The sequence below is a fragment of the Sordaria macrospora genome, chromosome 3, assembly GCF_033870435.1.
Source record: "Sordaria macrospora chromosome 3, complete sequence".
NCBI lineage: Eukaryota > Fungi > Ascomycota > Sordariomycetes > Sordariales > Sordariaceae > Sordaria > Sordaria macrospora.
The window spans coordinates 4275126-4292957 of record NC_089373.1 but is presented as its reverse complement, the minus strand read 5'-3'; the positions used below and the strand labels follow the sequence as shown (position 1 = coordinate 4292957).

Genomic DNA, 17832 nt, shown 5'->3' with positions numbered 1-17832 from the left:
ATGCCAATGGGCGTCCCTGATGGAGAAGCTTGGGACAATGGCCCGTTCTGACAAAAATTTCGGTGGGGCCGGGGCTTATCGTGCAGGACCCGCCAACCGATAAGCCTGGAAATTTGGGGAAGATCAATGGAAAGTGACATAAAAGTTCACTGGGATTTGAAGGCCGCCCGAACCACCGTCGGTCCACCCCCGATTATTCACCATACACATCACCACCCCATCATGTCGACAAAACGGAGGAAAACTTCTGACGAGCCCAGCGCCCTCAAGAAGGCGACTGCTCCTTCTGCCCCCGAGCTAAAGAAGGAAAAGAAGGCCGTCAAGGATAAGTCCTCCAAGGACAAGTCCACTACCACCACCACCACCAAGAAGGCCGAGAAGACGGAAAAGAAGCAGGATGCGCCAGAGCCAACAGAGCAGTCACCTCCCGCCGCCAACTCGACAGAAGAAGACTCCGCGACTCTCGACAATGCCCCGGAACAAGAAGGCGAGGTTGAGGCCGTCAAGAAGACCTTCAAGGATCTTGTATGTTTACCTGTTAACCCGGTCCATGTCAATGCTGCCAAAGTGCTAACTGATGCCCTACACAGGGAATTGTCGATGCCCTCTGCGAAGCTTGCGAACGTCTCGGATACAAGAACCCCACCCCTATTCAAGCAGAGTCGATTCCTCTCGCCCTCCAAAACCGCGACATTATTGGTATTGCCGAGACCGGTTCCGGTAAAACAGCCGCCTTTGCCCTCCCTATCCTACAAGCGCTCCTCGACAAGCCACAACCTCTATTTGCCCTCGTCCTTGCGCCCACAAGAGAACTGGCAGCCCAGATTGCCCAGGCCTTTGAAGCGCTCGGCAGCTTGATCTCGCTAAGATGCGCTCTGATTTTGGGTGGTATGGACATGGTTACGCAGGCGATTGCTCTCGGAAAGAAGCCCCATGTTATCGTTGCGACTCCCGGTAGGCTGCTCGATCACTTGGAGAAGACCAAGGGCTTCAGCTTGCGGAGCATGCAGTACCTGGTCATGGACGAAGCCGATCGTCTCCTCGACATGGACTTCGGTCCGATTCTCGAGAAGATCCTCAAGTTCCTGCCCCGCGAGCGCAGGACGTTCCTCTTCTCCGCCACCATGTCCAGCAAGGTCGAGTCTCTCCAGCGCGCGTCGCTGCGGGATCCCCTCAAGGTCAGCGTGTCGACTAACAAGTACGCCACCGTCTCGACGCTCAAGTCCAACTACGTCTTCATCCCCCACATGCACAAGGACACCTACCTAGTCTACCTCTGCAACGAGTTCGCCGGGCAGACCATCATCATCTTCACCAGAACCGTGCTGGAAACCCAGCGCGTTGCCATCCTGCTCCGCACCCTCGGCATGGGAGCCATCCCCCTCCACGGTGGTCTCTCGCAGTCTTCTCGTCTCGGCGCCTTGAACAAGTTCCGTGCCGGTTCCCGCGAGATCCTCGTCGCTACCGATGTTGCTGCTCGTGGTCTCGATATCCCCAACGTCGACTGCGTCATCAACCACGATCTTCCCCAGGACTCCAAGACCTACGTCCATCGTGTCGGTCGTACTGCTCGTGCGGGCAAGTCTGGTCATGCTATCAGTATTGTCACGCAATAGTAAGTTCCTTCCCAATCTTTACCATTTTGTACGACCAAAAATGAACCTAACCATCATATAGTGATCTCGAAATTTGGCTCCGTATCGAAGCCGCTCTCGGCCACAAGCTCGACGAGTACCCCCTGGAGAAGGACGAGGTTATGGTGTTCAAGCCCCGTGTCGAGGAGGCCCAGCGCCATGCCAGGAACGAGATGAAGTCGTTGATGGAGAACCAGGGCAAGCACGGCGGCATTCTCAAGCGGAAGCGCGGAAACGGCCAGGGTGGCGCTGGCGGCCGTGACCATATGGATGCTGAGGAGGGTTAAGGATTAAGAATCCGGCATTAATGTAGCGGGGCGGTTTTTTTCTGGTTAAAAGCGAAACAAAAACACGATAAAATGTTGAAACTAATACCCATTCGACCTGGTTGAGCACAAAGATGATGTATTGGAGATATACTGACAGTAAAGATACCCTGAGTGCAGCTCGATTTGAATGCGTTCTCTTTACGAATAGTCATGATGTATAGGGGTACCATAGGAGTTATACCCTCGAGTCTTTCCATATTGACGTTCCTAGAAAATGACAGAAAATATTGACCACAACCATCATCAGAAGGGCATACTCAAGCCCCCTCAGTCAATACCCTAGTCCAGTCAAACTTCCTCCACCGCTTCTTAAACCCTTCCGCCCTCTCCGCATCCCCGGCTCTGTCCCACCTGCCCTGCCTCTTAATCACATCTGGCTCAGCATCCAACATCCCGCCAATGATCTCCCTCGCAAAAAGGTCTCCCCGCGGCCACCTCTCCGAGTTTTCCACCACGTGTCCCAACCCGCCATCCAGTCCAAACCACACATGGAAATATGGCATCTCCTTCGCGATGCTCCTCCTAAACGCCATCCTTCCCATGTCTTTCGCCGCTTTGCCCGTGTCAATAATCTTCTTGTGCTGCGCCCACTCATCGTCGGCACTAAGCATCGCCTCCCGGAAGAAGGCGGGCGCGGTATCGCCCAGGTCCCAATGGATGGGGACGGCTGCCATGGCGGCGTGCAACCTGCGTCCGGGAGCGGCGGCGTTTTCGTAAAACAAAACCTCGCGGCCTTGTTCGTGGTATAAGCGGGTCAGCGACTTTTGGAAGTTGCGGATTTCTTCCCACTCGTCGTCGTCGCACTCGAGTAAATTGGTGCGGTGGCTGATGGGCACGATCAAGGCGCCGCCTTCGGCACCGTTCAGTTCGGGGGCAGGCGGTAAGGTCAGGTAGACGCGGGTGGCGAGGGACACGATGGGCGCGACTGGCAAGTTTCTCGGAGGGGCTTGTTCTTCGTGATGGCACAAGGGGCAGGTATCCAGGATCTTGTTTAGCTTGCGATACTCGGCCACGGCCACGTTTTTCAGGGAAGCCTCGTTCTTGTGCACGCGCTTGGCGAGTTTAGCGGCGTTTTCGTCCAGGTACTCGAGGTCGTTGTCAAACTTGGCGTCTTTGGCGATGCGCTCGGCTAACCGCAAGCCTTCGCCGCCGGCTTGGCCGCGCGTGCGGCGCTCTTCGCGAACCATGTCGTCGATGGACATGTCTTCGTTTTCGATCACGGTGCCGCGCTCGCGGCCGCGCTTGGTGTTGGTTACCGCTACGACTTCGCCGCGCGGACCGGCAAGCATGCGGTTGTGAGAGGCGTTGAGGACGACGGCGGCGCCTGAGACGCTGCCGGCTTGGAAGGCGTTCCCGGCTTGGAAGGCGGCCATGGCGGCGTTGTACTCTTCTTCGAGCTTGGCGGCTTCGGGGGCCTTGCGGAGCTTGGCTTTCATAAGGGCGGCGCGCATGCGGTTGAGGGTCGATTGGTCGATGGGAGGCGCCTTCTGTAGTTGATCCTCGATGACAAGGCCTTGTGCGGGCGGCGGTGAAGCGCCGCGGCCGGGGGATTCGGGCTGCCGGGAATGCATCTTTGCCAGGCGCTCTGCGTAAAGCTCGCCCGTTGGCTTCTCTTTGCCAGCGTAGCCCTCGCCGTACAGCTTCCTCCTTTCCAACTCGATTTTCTCTTCCCTGGCCTCATCGAATTCATCGAGGCTTCCGAAACGTTCAATGGCGACCTCCTCAACTGACTTGCCTGACTGCTCAGCCGTGTTGTAAACTGCATTTAGCTTGGTCATCCGCCATTGCGATCCTTCATCACCAAATGTGTAGGTGACTTCACGCTTCCGTGGAGGTTCTTCCCCTCTCTCGACACCCCGCTCAACCGGCACTGCCCAGTCCGTCATATCAGCTAACCCTCTGTTGACCTCCCTCTCGTGCAGAACCCGTTTCGGCTCTTCCTTCTTTGGCGACGGACTCCTCTTCCTGCCTCGTTGAACGTAATCGACATCGATCGCAGATGGTGCTGTCATCCACGAGTCGCGAACAAGCGCCGGTTTGTCAACGTCCATGGGAGCCTTCTCCTCGTCCGGCAAGGGGAGATCCTCTTTGGCGTCTGTTGGTTTGAGGTCTTTCGTGTCCTTGGTGCTGTGTCTGCGGTCACTTCTATGTTCCCTGTCCCTTTCTCTTGACCGGTCCCTGTGTCTGTGCCGGTGTCGCGACTCCTCTTCGTGGCGGTCATCGTCACGCGAATGGCGCGACCGCTTGTGTCGGTGGCCATCCTTGTCGTTTTCGTCGTCGTCGTCTCGAGATCGATGTGATCGATGGCGGTCACCGTCCCTATCTTTTCCCCTTTCCCTATCTCTGTCCCTGTCCTTGTCCCTGTCCCTGTGTCCATCTCGGTCGCGGTCGCGCTCTGATGATCTGTCGCGGCGATGATGTTTGTGCTTGCGTCGTTCTTCCTTTTCCTTTGCGCGCTCACGCTCCGCCCTCTCCGCAGCGAGCTGCTTCTCAAAGTCTTCCAGGCTGTCCATGTTGGAAGATGGCAATTGCGCGCAATTGGTTGTTCAGGCAACTTACCGATTGATGACAAGTCGGCGATTGCTGGGTTGTGTCGGAGGATGCTGCGGTGGAGTGACGTATTTTATTGACATGTTTAAAAGCCCCAATTGCTACAGGCGCTAACCTGGAAAGGCAATAACCTTTTGACTGTTCCCTTATCGCTATCAGCACTTCAATCCGATGACGTCTCTACCGCTTTGACTCTTCGGATTGAACATGTCGCAACATTTCTCGATTCAAGACAGCGACGAGATATGGTATTGTAAACTGTCTTCTTATTCTTTCTTTATTTCAAATTGTTCTTCGTCTTTAAAAAAAAACCAAAAAAACCAGGTAACAGTAACAAAACAAATTCGCTGGGAAACCGCCTGGAAAACCCAGATCGCTGTAGACGTTCGCTAGATATTCGCTTCCTCCACATGTTCCGTTAAATGTTTCACTAGATATTCGCTTGTATAAGTATACTCGCTATTGTTCTCTGTAGTACGCTATGGTGAATAAGCCCACCATGGGAGAGTGGTGCCCAGGACTTGCCCAGACAGCTCTCCCAGAGAGTTCTCCCATAGCTGCGTGCCGAAAAGTCTTGCCCTCGACATCAATCGCACACATGCTCTTTCCAGTTTCTTGGAAGGCAGCGCAGGAACCACAGCCACGAAACCATTCTGGTTGTTTATTATCCGCTCAAGTGGAAACTGAGCCTATATTGGGATAGTCAAATCCGAACTTCAAAATGGCGGTGGGATGAAAGATCGTGCACGATGCCCCGATTTTTCTCTTCGTCTCATCCACGAGAACACACATCGCAACCAACAGATCGAACTGACAATAACCAGAATGAATCCCATATTCATAAGCGCTCACTAGACATCAGCGAAGAAGTTTTCAACTAAGCTATTCATGACGCACATACAGAGGCGGGAGGGGGGGGGGGGGGGGGGGGGGGGGGGGTTGGGTGGACTCGATAACCTTTGCAAGTACCAAGCTGTGTAATTCACTTTCAAGTCCACCGTTTTCTCCACGGTATGTCTTGTCCCTGCCGCCTCTTCACCATGGACAAGAAGTTTGTAAGGCACAAGGCACAGCAGCAGAACGGCACTCAAAACGGAAAACAAGTTGTTTCACTGCAGTCATCATACTATATAGGGACAGCAATGACTTCATTCACAAAGCCCAAGCTTGGCTGCAACGGAAAACTCACTTGTCGCTTTCTTTCTTGGAGGTGTTGATGACTGAGACCCCTCCGTCTGATAGGATGCCGCAGCTTCTGCACCGCCGACTGTTGAGAGAATGTTAATGCTCCGATACCCATTTTCGAAGACGCAGATGTTTTATGTTGAGGGACTTCAAATGGTTTTTGTTATTGATTCTTGGCAAATCTTAGAAACAGAATATTGGTGGTTGTGAGAATTGAACGAATGACCAAAGGCGGAGCTGAAAGTTCAACTCAAGAATGAAGTCGGGGTCTCGACCGTCGAGACCAAAGAGCTTCCAGGTTGCCTGTGGGGCGGCCGCCGTCTTAACCATTTCTGGGTTAGCGTTGGCTCTTGGCCAGAAGTTATGGGGCCCGTATTTGATATTCCACCACATTCACGCACATGCCGTGAATGCCGTGAATATGATGAACGGGTGACACCCATTTTGAAATCTTGCTGCCTGAAAGTGCTGTGGAGGAATTTTTCTTGAGCACTATGAGACAATAAGTGGTCTACAAAGCGAAGAATTACAATGAGTTTATTCCGAGGGCGAAGGCCGTTGGTGAAAAACAGGGATGCCTGAATCGGCCTTTTTCACTTTATCCAACAAATATCCATGGTCTCTAAGTTGTTTCAAGTCCGTGTACAACTACACAGCGAAGAAGAAAGCGAAGGGGTATAAGAACTTCCAAAAACCACCACATAACTCCCTGTCTGTCTCCCAACCATTACCAACCACATTGATGAACCTATCAAAATTTGTCTTCCATCACCGTGTATACGTGTTTTTATACAGCTGTTGAGCCTGTGGGGCCTGATGATACTGATTGCCAGGAACTTTCAATGGGTCCACGGGACCGTAATCTGCTGGGTTATACGGAGCGTAGTGAGACGGATGGGGGATACGAGGGTCGAGCTTCTTCAAAGTCTCATCCCTGTGCTCTTCAGACGTTTCCTGGTGGGTTTGCAGTCCAAAATTCTTGTCCAGACCTGGAGACGGGAAACCGCTGTGTGACGATGGGTTCGGGCTTGCTTGTGGCCTGTCGGACGTGCATGACTGGTTGGAATTTCGGTTGGAAGATGGCTGAGAATGAGGCTGAAGGCTTGATGGCGCGTGATAGAAGTCGCCTGGCATCTCGATCGGACCGTTCGAGGCCGGTTCAGAGTTGGTTGCAGGCAACTCCTGTGGTCCATTTGGCGTTCCGTAGCCGAAAGCCGCGGGTGCCTTTCCATGACTATTAGGGCGGCTGTAGGATTCCGAGGTATTTGGCCGGTGTTGACTTGGAGTAGCAGACAGCGGTCGCGGGATCTGGTAGGGAATGCCGGGAGACATTGGTGGTGGAGAGTGAGGTGGTGTCCCAGAGACCGACGAACTGGCAAAGGTCGGCGAGAATTGAGGACCTGGAGACTGCATCGTCGATCGTCGAACCGTGTTCCTCTTGTCGGCCGGGTTGAATGTCTTCAGCTTCCCGTCTTCAATCATGGCCTGAAGCACGCCAGCATCCAGCAACTCGGCCTTCTTGATGATGCGTCTCACCATTTCCCCACCCGCCTTCTTCATCTGTGACTTGACGAAGCTCATAACAGTGCGGCTGCACTTGATTTCGATATCCTCACGGAGGTACAGCCCGTCCGAGGGCGCCCCAAGAGCCGCCAATCCAATCTCAAGTTGCTCTGGAGGCTCGTAGTTTGGTTGATTGCCGGCGATGCGATACTTGTTGCGTAGATCAACATTCATGGGGGCGTAGATGTGAGTCTGAAGCCCCCATGGCATGTCGTGAAAGCAGCCGTTGAACTTGATGATGGAAGCTCCCATCCTCCCAATCCCAGGTACAAACGTGACTCGTTCAGTGATCTCGTACCATGTCGCATAATATTCATCCGTTTCTGCATTCTGAGGGGCCGCAATGGGCTTGTGGTCGAGAACAAGCGGGTTGAGATTGATGACCTCGGAATGAGAATGAAGGATGTCGATGGCCAACTGTCGAGGGATGAAGCCCGGGATAGGTGTGATGACGGTGAAGGCTTCCTTCTTGCGCAACATGGTGGGCAATGGGCGCCGTAAGCAGATGTGTGACACCGATAAATGAAGGTGTATATACCTCTATAGAGGTAGAGTCGTAAGGAGAGCGTAGTAGGTAGCTGATTCCAGAGCCTGGATGTGGTGAGTTGCTGGGATTTGGCCGAAACTCAAGTGATGAATCTTGTGTTGGTGTAAGACGAGAAATGAAGCAAGAGAGGGAGTGGGAGGGAGATAACCCAGCGGATCTACGGGGTCAGCTTGGGGTAAAATGGGATAGAACGTGGAGGGTGGAGGTTGGCAGGGCTGAGTACCAGGAGCGGCACCTCGTAGATGACCGCTTGGTCCCCGGCCACTCTGCCTCCCGTAGTACAGAACAGATGGATCTTGCCTTTTACGTTTGTGGCTTACCATATTTCACAACCCAGCTCTCATCATCTACCGTTTTGAAGAGTTTTGACGCGATAAGAGGCCACCGAGGCTGCGCCCTCCCCAGCGCGGGACCACAACCACCCGCTCAACATGGTTAGCGGTCATTGGTATTGGTGGTTTGCCCCGCCAGCATCCTGGCTGTAGTTCCTGACCGTTTCTTGGGGATGACGTGAGACGCATTTTCCCTCATTGGGTGCTATGCTGGTTCAATAGCTTTAAATTGCCACTTTGACAAGCTCTCCAACCGTTTCACAATCCTTCCATATCCGTCATCGTTGCTGGGCATGAAAGGATTAGTTGGAACTGAGCAAGTGGACAAACCTCATTGAACAATAGCCTTGGAGGTCATTGAAACTTGTAGGGCTCGACGGCCCCTGGCGAGTCATTCCATCCGGCCATTGGGACCTTGAAATATCTGGGCACTCAAATACCAGTGTATAAATCAAAGAATAGAAACTGCGAGTTTCCCAGGTTGATTGACAACTGCGGCTCAGGGCTATGGTGCTCGTAGATTAACAGCGGCTCGGCTGAAGACAAGAACCTGTCAAACATGTTGTATGGGCTGTTAACATACGCATGATAGCAAATCCAGGTCGGCAGCAGATTTAGTTCATGTTTGTTGAGGATGATATTGGGGGCGGTCGGATATGGAACAGAGAGGATGTTGAGGAACACGGAGACAGGATGGAAAACGTGTGGGAAGAAGGGGAAAATAGAATCAATTGAGGTTCCAAAGTCAATGAAACAAAAGTGCCAAGACCTTCCGCCCCACCCCTGCCGTTGATGGAAACCTTCTCGCCCGCTATCGACGGACATTTTTTTGCGGCGTTGCCCCTCTACGCCCCCCGGACATTCACCCCGTCGCAACCACCTGCGGCCATCTTTAGTGACCCCGCCGTTTACGACATCCGTCAAACTTTCCTCCCGACACTACAACACCATCTCCGGCGCAAACTCAAATCTGCAAGGGGCTTCCAGTTTTACCCGCGCGACAGCACAGAAATCAACAAACAATCTCCCACATCAAGACATTGTTGACACACAATGGCTTCAACTTCGGCATCGGCATCGTCTGCCGCTAAGGCTGACCAGCCTGTTGCCATCGTCTGCGTTGGCATGGCCGGTAAGTTGTCATGCTTCGAGCTTCACCAGTCGCGAGCCGAGTCAAACATCTAACCGTTATCTCCAGGATCTGGCAAGACGACCTTTATGCAACAGATCAATGCCCATCTCCACGGAAAGAAAGAGCCTCCTTATGTCATCAACCTCGACCCAGCAGTCACCCACTCGCCCTTCGAGAGCAACATCGACATCCGCGACTCGGTCAACTACAAGGAGGTGATGAAGCAGTACAACCTCGGACCCAACGGCGGCATTCTCACATCGCTCAACCTCTTCGCTACAAAAGTCGACCAGGTCCTCGGTCTGCTTGAGAAGCGCACAACCCCCAAGCCCGACGACCCTGCGCATACGCCCATCAAGCACATCCTCGTCGATACGCCGGGTCAGATCGAGGTGTTCGTCTGGTCCGCCTCGGGCCAGATCCTCCTCGAGTCGCTCGCCTCGTCCTTCCCCACCGTTATCGCCTACATCATCGACACCCCCCGGACGGCCTCGACGTCGACCTTCATGAGCAACATGCTTTACGCCTGCAGTATCCTTTACAAGACCAAGCTGCCTATGATTCTGGTGTTCAACAAGTCCGATGTCAAGGACCCGGCCTTCGCCAAGGAGTGGATGACCGACTACGATGCTTTCCAGGCTGCGCTGCAGGAGGACGAGACCAACAACGCGTTTGGCGGAGCGGAGGGCAGTGGCGACGGCATGGGATCGGGCAGCGGATACATGGGCTCGCTGTTGAACAGCATGAGTCTGATGTTGGAGGAGTTTTACGCACATCTCAGCGTTGTCGGTGTCAGTTCATTGTACGGAACGGGCATTGACGAATTCTTTGCCGCGGTGCAGGACAAGGCGGAAGAGTTCAAGCGCGACTATCAGCCTGAGCTCGAGAGAAGGCGCGAGGAAAGGGAGGAGAACAAGAAGAAGGCTCGGGAGAGGGAACTCAACAAGATGATGAAGGGCATGTCGATGGGTGATACGGCGGGCGATGTCACAGTCGGCGATGTTAATGATGGAGAGGCCCCCGAGCCGCTGAGCACGGATGAGGAGAGTGATGAGGAAGCTGGCGACGACCCGAACGACGAGTATGACCGCGAGGGACTGCAGGCGAGGTACGCCGCTGCCATGCAGGGTGAGGATGACTCGGTTTTGGCGGAGGCAAGTTTTGCAAAGTACCTCCACACTCAGCAGAGGTGATAGGGGCTGGTTATTTTGCAAGGCAGCATCCTACGGAGCAATGGTAACGAAAAGAGATACAGAGGAGATGGGCATTTAGCATACAACCGGCGTTTTAGAGTGATACCATACCAACATTTTAGGTGGCAAAAACATGATCAATAATGAAAAAGCGATACAGAACTGATCTGTTCAATGTTGTTGGTGTTGATGATGAAAAGCAATGCTTTCTGTGTATGAATTCCCACAAGTCTACCGATATTTCCCAGAACGCCGCCATCATGATATTGTGATGAATGTGATGTCTTCCCTCTTCTGGTCACCTCGAGCCATGGGCTTAAAGCTGGGCCATTCTGAACCACCGGTCATGGTGTGCAATTACACCAGAGTATCGACAGTCCGAACCTCCAAGGCCACAGCTTCCCTCAACAATCTGTCCCCGTCGCCTCAAGCCTAGCCCGGCTCGTTCCTCAGCATTAATACCTCCAAGCCGGTTTTGGCGAGACGAGAACTTCAGCCCGGTATCGAAAGATCGACCGCCCCTCTTCTTTTGCCCCAAATCTAATGAAAAGCACTTAGCGAGCCTCGAACTGAACCATTCTGCAATTCCCCAAAGCGTTAGCATATTGTTCTCCTCCCGCCTGACCAGATTCTTCTATCCTCTCCGCTCAGGTCCCTCCACAAACCCTTCGGACGAAACATACCTCTTAGTGCGCTCCTTGTACAGAACACGCGCACCGCACTTCTGGCAACGGATGGGGGCGCCTTTCTCAAGCGGCACACGGACCGCGCAGTCACCGCAAGTGTACCACATGACGCTGCTGCCGCCGCTGTTGCCGTCGTTGTTGGAGGCGCCGGTGGTGAAGCCCTGGGAGTTGGGGACTTGGTATTGCTCGCGGGAAGACATTATGTCGTGTTTTTCGGGGGGGTTATTTGTCGTCGGGTTTGTTCGATTGTCGAAGGAAATTTGGTAATTGTATAGTCGGCGACGATGTAATGCGATGAATGTGCGACAGATGATGTTAGGTAGGCTGTTCGGTTGATGCCGTGATGGTTGAACGATTACCGGTGGAGTGGTTTGCGACAAAGAGGGCGGGGCGCTATAGAGAAGCGAGTTTCACTATAGTACTGAGGTGCTGCTACGGACGACGGACGCGACAACGAATCGATGGGAGGGAAAAAAAGGCGGGACGCTGAGGCAGAAAGTTCCAGACTCTGACAAAACGGAAAGAACTGAATGACAAAAGTTCTCTGGACCTTGCGAATGCAAGTTGCCCCTGTCAAAAGGTCTCCACACTTCCGCGGGTACCTGCCAACGCGGCAGGCAATTCCCCCACGTTTTCGGTGGGGTTTGGAGGCCGAGGTTCATGTTGTTTCCAGCGGTGCCCTGCGCTGAATGGGCCGGCTCAGGTCCCGCCGGCAAGCGGAGGTGTGATGCACAGGTGGGAACGGGCCGGGCATGGACATTGATTGTCTTTCAGATCGTATCCCCGGGCCTTTCGTCCCGAATTCCACTTTCTTCACAACTCCTCATCAGTTTGAAATCATACATAAAGAATCACAGCGAGCGTTTCGTTTCTGGATTGGTCACGGAGAAAAAGGCGTTTTCCTTTTTTGACTTTCCTGTTGCATTTGGTTACGGCGCACGGCATTCAGCAAACAATCATTTCCGGCATCACCTTCGGCATCACCTAGCACCTATATACATAGAGTTCACTTCTGGCATCACTTGTTGACCCTTCTCTTGAGTCTCTCTTCACAACAACAAGTTTAACCATCGGCTTTTCAACTCACACCTTACGAATACTCAAACAACATCACAACGCTCTTCACCACAAATATCTCAACAACCATGGCTTCCTCAAACGACAAGAAACCCCCAGCAACACCAACTCCAACCTCCATCGTCCCCGACGCCAACATGTTCGATCCCGGCCTTCCCGCCTCGAAAACCACGAACAGCGCGGACGACAACGACACCCAACCCAACTGTCCCTTCTGCCACATCTCCTCCACCTTCCCCCCTTACTCGCCCGTCTCCCCACCGACCCCCTTTCCCCCATCCACATCCACCTCCCCGCATCCACAAACCTTCCTCCTCCTCTCCACCCCTTTGCTGGTTGCCTTTCTGGACATCATGCCCCTCTCCCCAGGCCACTTGCTGCTCTGCCCGCGCCGGCACGCCGCCAAACTAACCGACGTTTTCTCCGACGAAGCCGCCGAGCTGGGTAGATACCTACGGATCCTGTCAGAGGCGGTGACGCGGGCGACGGGCATCAAGGACTGGAACGTGGTGCAAAATAACGGGGCGGCGGCGGCGCAGGTCGTGGAGCATATGCATTTCCATGTGATTCCCAGGCCGGGGCTGAGGGAGGCGGAACGGTTCACGAGTACCATGTTTGGGAGGGGCAAGAGGGAGGATTTGGATGAGGAGGAGGGGGGGGAGTTGGCGAGGAGGATCAGGGAACAAGTGAAGGAGGTGGTGAGGGAGGAGGAGGAGAGGGAAAGGGAAAGGGAAAGGGGGCGGAAGGCCAAGCTCTAGTTAGGGTTGGATTTGGCTTGATTCTTCGGCGATGAGGTGGCGCCATGTTCGTGCTTGGGCCGAGGGTTTTGTTTGGAATTCAAAAAGGCTTATTGCGCCGACGGATGTTGGTGAGCGAGGAGTTGGTCGGGATGGATGTCACAGTTGTGTGGTCACAGAGCATAGCCAGCCATGGAAAAAGCGGGCGTGGTGTATGGGTGTCATATCTCATTACTCTCTTGAGCATTTTCTGGAAAAGGGTCATTATTCATTATTTTTATTTTTTTTCATCTAACTACAGGTGCCTCCAACCGACATCTTTTTTTTTCAGTTGAAAAGGTGTTACGACATTTAGTCGCTGTCACCAGCGCCGAAGAAGACCTTAACAGGCAGCCAGTCGTCGCCGCAGACCTTGAAGCTGTTCTGCTTGTGAACCTCATCAATCTGGGCAATCTCCTCATCAGTCAGGCTCCAGCCATCAAGGTCAAAGTTGGCCTTGATGCGCTCCTCAGTGACGCTCTTGGGGAGCACACTCCAGCCTTTCTGGACACCCCACTGGAGGAGGACCTGCTGCACAGTCTTGCCCTTGGACTCGGCGAGCTTGGCGAGGCTGTCGAGCTTGTAGAGCGGCGAGTCGCTGCTGCCCAAGGGGGAGTACCCCGTGCAGTGAATGCCCTTGGACTCGCAGAACTTGAGGAGGTTGGGGGACGGGTTGCCGGGGTGGAGCTCGATCTGGTTGACGGCGGGGACGATCTGCGATTCGATGTGTCAGTAAAAGGGCCTCACCTCAGCAGTCCACCACGACGCTTCAGAGGGGAGGATCATAAGTCTTTCTTACCTTGGTGCTCTCAGCGCTGAGGAGCTTCTCAAGGTTCTTGACGCCAAAGTTGCTGACACCAATGTTCTTGACCTTGCCGGTGTCGACCAGCTTCTGCATCTCGCGCCAGGTATCGACAAAGTCCCAGTCGTTGTACACCTGCTTGGGGTTCTGCTTGTCAAGACTGGCGGGCCAGTGCATCAGGTAGAGGTCGACATAGGGGGTATCGAGGTTCTTGAGCGAGGTGTCGATGGCCTCGGCGACGTGCTTGTGCCAGTCGTTGTCCAGCTTTGTGGTGAGCCAGATCTTCTCGCGGGGAACGCCCGAGGCCTTGATGCCTTGGCCGACCTCCTTCTCGTTGCCGTAGGCGTACGCGGTGTCGATGTGAGTGTAGCCGGCACGGAGAGCAGCCTCGACGGCCTTCTCGACCTGACCGGGCTTGGACTGCCAGGTACCGAGGCCGACAGCGGGCATCTCAGCTCCCGTGTTGAGCTTGTAAGTTTTGCTGCTGTTGAGAGTTGAGAGCTTAGCTGAGCTTCTTGAGGGTGGGGAGCTCTAGACACTACGTCACCCAATGATGGGTACTTACGTGGTAGACATGATGTTTGTTTTGCTGAAAAAGTGTCTGGTGGTGTTTGTGATGTTCGGTATCTTGGGAATTGCAAGTGAAATGGGCAACATGAAAGACAACAGAAAGTTCAGATGATTGAGATTCAAAGATGACTTCAGAGGGGAAGGTAAACATTGTTTATAAAGCTAGGAACCCCTCTCTTGAGCAAACCCCCACTTTCTCCTCCCACGAACGGTGGAGAGCTCGGCTTTCCTATCCGTTCCAATGTATTCTTCTCCATCGCCCGATCGTTTTGTGGTGCCTGTTTGGCATGTTACAGTACGTACACGTACTTCCATTGTGCTGGCACTAACGTATTTGGGCTCTCTATCCCACGCTTCTAATGACGTTGATGGTGGCACCGTAAGGTACCATGTAGCCCCGCACCTCCGGGGATAGCAAAGAAACCGCAAGCTTCCTGCAGGTTCCAAGGTCGGAGCGCGAACTGGGGACCAAACTTTACATGTAGGAGGATGGACGCCGCCTTGTGGAACGGATGGGGACCAACCGGGGCCGGTCCCGTCATGGGCAAGACCGGCCTGATGACGGGGGCTCCTCGGAGTCAAAGGGGGGCCCCCATGAACTGGTGTTTTCGCGCCAATCCACGGATCCAAGACCCTAAAATGGTTCGCCTGAAATTTTGGATACCTTGTCTTCTCTCATCAAGCCGCTTAAACTCTCCATTAATAATAACACCGCTCTCATACTAATTATTCTGCGATTGCTCTCCCCTGGGCCACAGTCACCATGTAAACATCCGTACCGTGTAGAGGGTTTTATGGTCGTCCCCCAGCAACAGGCCTTAGCAACCTAGCCGTCGGTTCCGCTGCTGCGGAAAGTAGCACACAACGCTGCATAATGATGCGTCAAGTCCAGAACGTTCTGTGGCAGGTTGGTCGCCTGGATGATACTCCTGACCTTCACAGCACCCTCGTCCTCGATGAGTGTCCGGATGGTATGGAGTAGCTCGGGAGAGAATTCGCTGTACCACCGATATTGCCAAGTCACCAACCTGATAAGAGCGGCGACAGTCTCGCGTGTGCTCTTTTGCTTCTCGAACACCTTGAGAATACCAGTAAGAGCCTTGGGGCTGAAGCGCTGACCCAAGCACGCCCGGTAGGCTTCAACCGCTTCGTCCGTATGTTGTAGACGTTCAGCGAGACTGCCGAGAATCTCCCACTCTTCCGCCGACTTCTTGTACTGCATACTTTGCGCCCTGTATTGAGCCATCTGGGTGCGCCAGATGGTATATACGCGAAGGTCTTCGTAAAGAACCATGAACAAGCTGTCCAGCCACCGTTCACATAGACGCTTGTTGTTGAGACGGGAGAAGTGATCCTCGTTATCACCCTATCACGCGTTAGCATTGTACCCAAAACAAACTGCCATGGAGAAGCATCAGCTTAGAGACTCACGTTTTCTTCGGCCTTGCGGACTACCTCTGGGTCGATAGCGCTAGGAGGTCTCTCCAGGTCTTCCGTTTGCTCAGCAGCCAAAGTATCATTCTTTTTCTCGTCCGCATTCTCTTCACTTTCGGCACCCTCCTTGGGTGCGGCTTCGCCGTTCGTAGTATGATCCGGGGTTCCACGGAGAGCATCGGTACTCGCGTTCCGCTTGGCAGGGTAAGAAGGCTCCTGCTTCTCGTTTCGGTATTCGTCTTCCATAACAAACACGTTGCTTCTGATCTTGAGAAGTTGATCCCAGCCAATCTTGGCAGTCATCTCGGTGAGAATGCTGTATGCCTGCTTGAATGTTCCCCTATACGCAGCTGCGCGAAGACCGAGCAGGCTTGGGTCTACTTGCTCAGAGAACCTCGAATCTGGCTCGCTGTCTATCTCGTCTAGCCTTGTCTCTGGGAGGGTCGGTAGGTTAACGTCTTTCGGTTCTGGCATGACTGGCGCATCCTTGTCCTGGTATGTGAACATGGGGCACGAGTTGAGGATGGTCAAGGCGTTTTCCCAATCCTCCATCGCAACGTAGACCTGGGCCAGTCTTGCCCATGTGCCGAACTCGCTGGGAGCGGCTATCGTACTTCGGTCTGCGCAGCCGAGAGCCATGCGCAATCTTTCCTCCCTCAGTTCTGGAGTTGGAGCGGTTTCGGACTTCTTGAGAAGGAATTCGGCCTGGGTATCAAGCATAACGTAATCCATGGGTGACTCCTTGAGGGCCTCGTACAAGACACGGACTCCTTGCACCTCCTCGTATCCCATGAAGAGCACCTTTGCCAAGAGAGAAGCCACTTCAACATTTTGCGAGCGAAGCTTCTCGAAGAGGTTGATGCCGGAAGCATGGCGTCCTGTCGTAGAGAAATACTTTAGGAGTCCGGCTGTCAAGTGGTTAGAGACATTGTTTGGCACCTGCACCACGGAGTCTGAACCAAGTTGCCAGCCTACAAGAAAGTCAGTGAACGGCATCTATACAGAGTGGACAACGGGGGAGCGTTACCCCTGAAGAAGAGCTGCTCGGCCGCGCTGAGGAACTTGTGCTCGGTCTCGGTACTGGTCACCGGGTTGAAACGCCGGACGCCCATAATCTTTCTGATTGTATCGCCGCTACCATCGTCGGCATACGAGTATGCGCGGAGGACACTACAGAGGTATGTTTCGAGCCAAAGTTCGTCGGTCGCCTTTCGTTTCTCGCCCCGCTCGTCAACGCAGTAACTCTCCACGGAGCCGGGGAAGGGGGCGTGTACGCGCATGTCGACGCGGGAGAAGGCATTGTAACAGCTGGAACGAGTGTGTTTGTTAGGTAAAGCTCAGGACGCAGTCGGCCAAAGAGTAGTGTTTACCAGTAAGTGCCTTCGACGGTTTTGGCAGTGGCGGAATGGCCAAACTCCTTGTAGGTCAGGGTGTTGATGTAAGCCGCCAAACTGGCCGAGGAAGACGCGTCGACGCCGGTGACATGGTGATAGACACCGTACTGATGGATCTGTAGGTCAGCGTTTGTTGCCGTTTTGCATCTGAAAGAAATCGGAGAGACTGGTACGTACGTGCTTTCCGGGGTTCTTCAGGGGTTGCTTGACAAGGTGTACGAGATCGGGGGGGCCAAGCTCCCTGAGTGAGCTCAGAGACTCGGTACGAGTGTCAACCGCTTCGTGGAGTATCTCCTCGGTGATCCTGCCCAAGAAAACGTTAGTTGAAGTCTTGAATGCGCTTTCTTGGAGGACCAAGTCAAAGGGTTGGCTGAAACTCGGAACGGGGCATCACGAACTCGGGGACAGCTGGCGCAACCATGGTGATGGCAATGAACCGCCAGGCTGCGGCGGGATGTTGATGGTTGGTTGGTTTACAGCGACTAGGCAGCGACTAGGCTTCGGTGGCGCAATTGCCGGTGTTGTCGAAATACGTCGTCGCCAACAGTCGGTCGACCTGTTGTTTGTCCAAGATCGGGACGAAAACGGGAAGATGGACGGAAGAGGGATCGTCAACTTTTGGTGGTGT

General features: G+C 53.8%; 8 protein-coding genes across 8 annotated transcripts; 3 read left to right on the top strand and 5 right to left on the bottom strand.

The window, feature by feature from the left end:
• Positions 1-169: 169 nt before the first annotated feature.
• Positions 170-2002, top strand: SMAC4_01096 (uncharacterized protein). Its single transcript, XM_066089537.1, has 3 exons — positions 170-525; positions 591-1615; positions 1678-2002. Exons 1-3 carry the CDS (start codon positions 223-225, stop codon positions 1919-1921), a joined length of 1572 nt encoding a protein of 523 aa, XP_065946581.1. The 5' UTR covers positions 170-222; the 3' UTR covers positions 1922-2002.
• A 218-nt stretch (positions 2003-2220) lies between these two features.
• Positions 2221-4626, bottom strand: SMAC4_01095 (uncharacterized protein; the record flags this gene model as incomplete). The annotated part of the gene is made up of 1 exon (XM_003350155.2): positions 2221-4626. Exon 1 carries the CDS (start codon positions 4474-4476, stop codon positions 2221-2223), a length of 2256 nt encoding a protein of 751 aa, XP_003350203.1. The 5' UTR covers positions 4477-4626.
• A 1598-nt stretch (positions 4627-6224) lies between these two features.
• On the bottom strand, positions 6225-7912 carry SMAC4_01094 (uncharacterized protein). The gene has a single exon (XM_003350154.2). It carries the CDS (start codon positions 7739-7741, stop codon positions 6467-6469), a length of 1275 nt encoding a protein of 424 aa, XP_003350202.1. The 5' UTR covers positions 7742-7912; the 3' UTR covers positions 6225-6466.
• Positions 7913-8236: 324 nt separating this feature from the next.
• SMAC4_01093 (uncharacterized protein) lies at positions 8237-10594 on the top strand. Its single transcript, XM_003350153.2, has 2 exons — positions 8237-9272; positions 9339-10594. Exons 1-2 carry the CDS (start codon positions 9194-9196, stop codon positions 10463-10465), a joined length of 1206 nt encoding a protein of 401 aa, XP_003350201.1. The 5' UTR covers positions 8237-9193; the 3' UTR covers positions 10466-10594.
• Positions 10595-10653: 59 nt separating this feature from the next.
• On the bottom strand, positions 10654-11606 carry SMAC4_01092 (uncharacterized protein). Its single transcript, XM_003350152.2, has 2 exons — positions 11149-11606; positions 10654-11044 (listed from the first exon to the last, which is right to left on the bottom strand). Exons 1-2 carry the CDS (start codon positions 11349-11351, stop codon positions 11020-11022), a joined length of 228 nt encoding a protein of 75 aa, XP_003350200.1. The 5' UTR covers positions 11352-11606; the 3' UTR covers positions 10654-11019.
• Positions 11607-12296: 690 nt separating this feature from the next.
• On the top strand, positions 12297-12986 carry SMAC4_01091 (uncharacterized protein; the record flags this gene model as incomplete). The annotated part of the gene is made up of 1 exon (XM_003350151.1): positions 12297-12986. The coding sequence occupies one exon, from the start codon at positions 12297-12299 to the stop codon at positions 12984-12986; it is 690 nt and encodes a 229-aa protein (XP_003350199.1).
• A 256-nt stretch (positions 12987-13242) lies between these two features.
• SMAC4_01090 (uncharacterized protein) lies at positions 13243-14483 on the bottom strand. The gene is made up of 3 exons (XM_024655167.2): positions 14372-14483; positions 13804-14290; positions 13243-13718 (listed from the first exon to the last, which is right to left on the bottom strand). The coding sequence occupies exons 1-3, from the start codon at positions 14461-14463 to the stop codon at positions 13317-13319; spliced, it is 981 nt and encodes a 326-aa protein (XP_024511083.1). The 5' UTR covers positions 14464-14483; the 3' UTR covers positions 13243-13316.
• A 44-nt stretch (positions 14484-14527) lies between these two features.
• On the bottom strand, positions 14528-17817 carry SMAC4_01089 (uncharacterized protein). The gene is made up of 6 exons (XM_066089536.1): positions 17603-17817; positions 17382-17508; positions 17181-17311; positions 16838-17118; positions 15808-16781; positions 14528-15742 (listed from the first exon to the last, which is right to left on the bottom strand). Exons 1-6 carry the CDS (start codon positions 17623-17625, stop codon positions 15203-15205), a joined length of 2076 nt encoding a protein of 691 aa, XP_065946580.1. The 5' UTR covers positions 17626-17817; the 3' UTR covers positions 14528-15202.
• Positions 17818-17832: the final 15 nt, after the last annotated feature.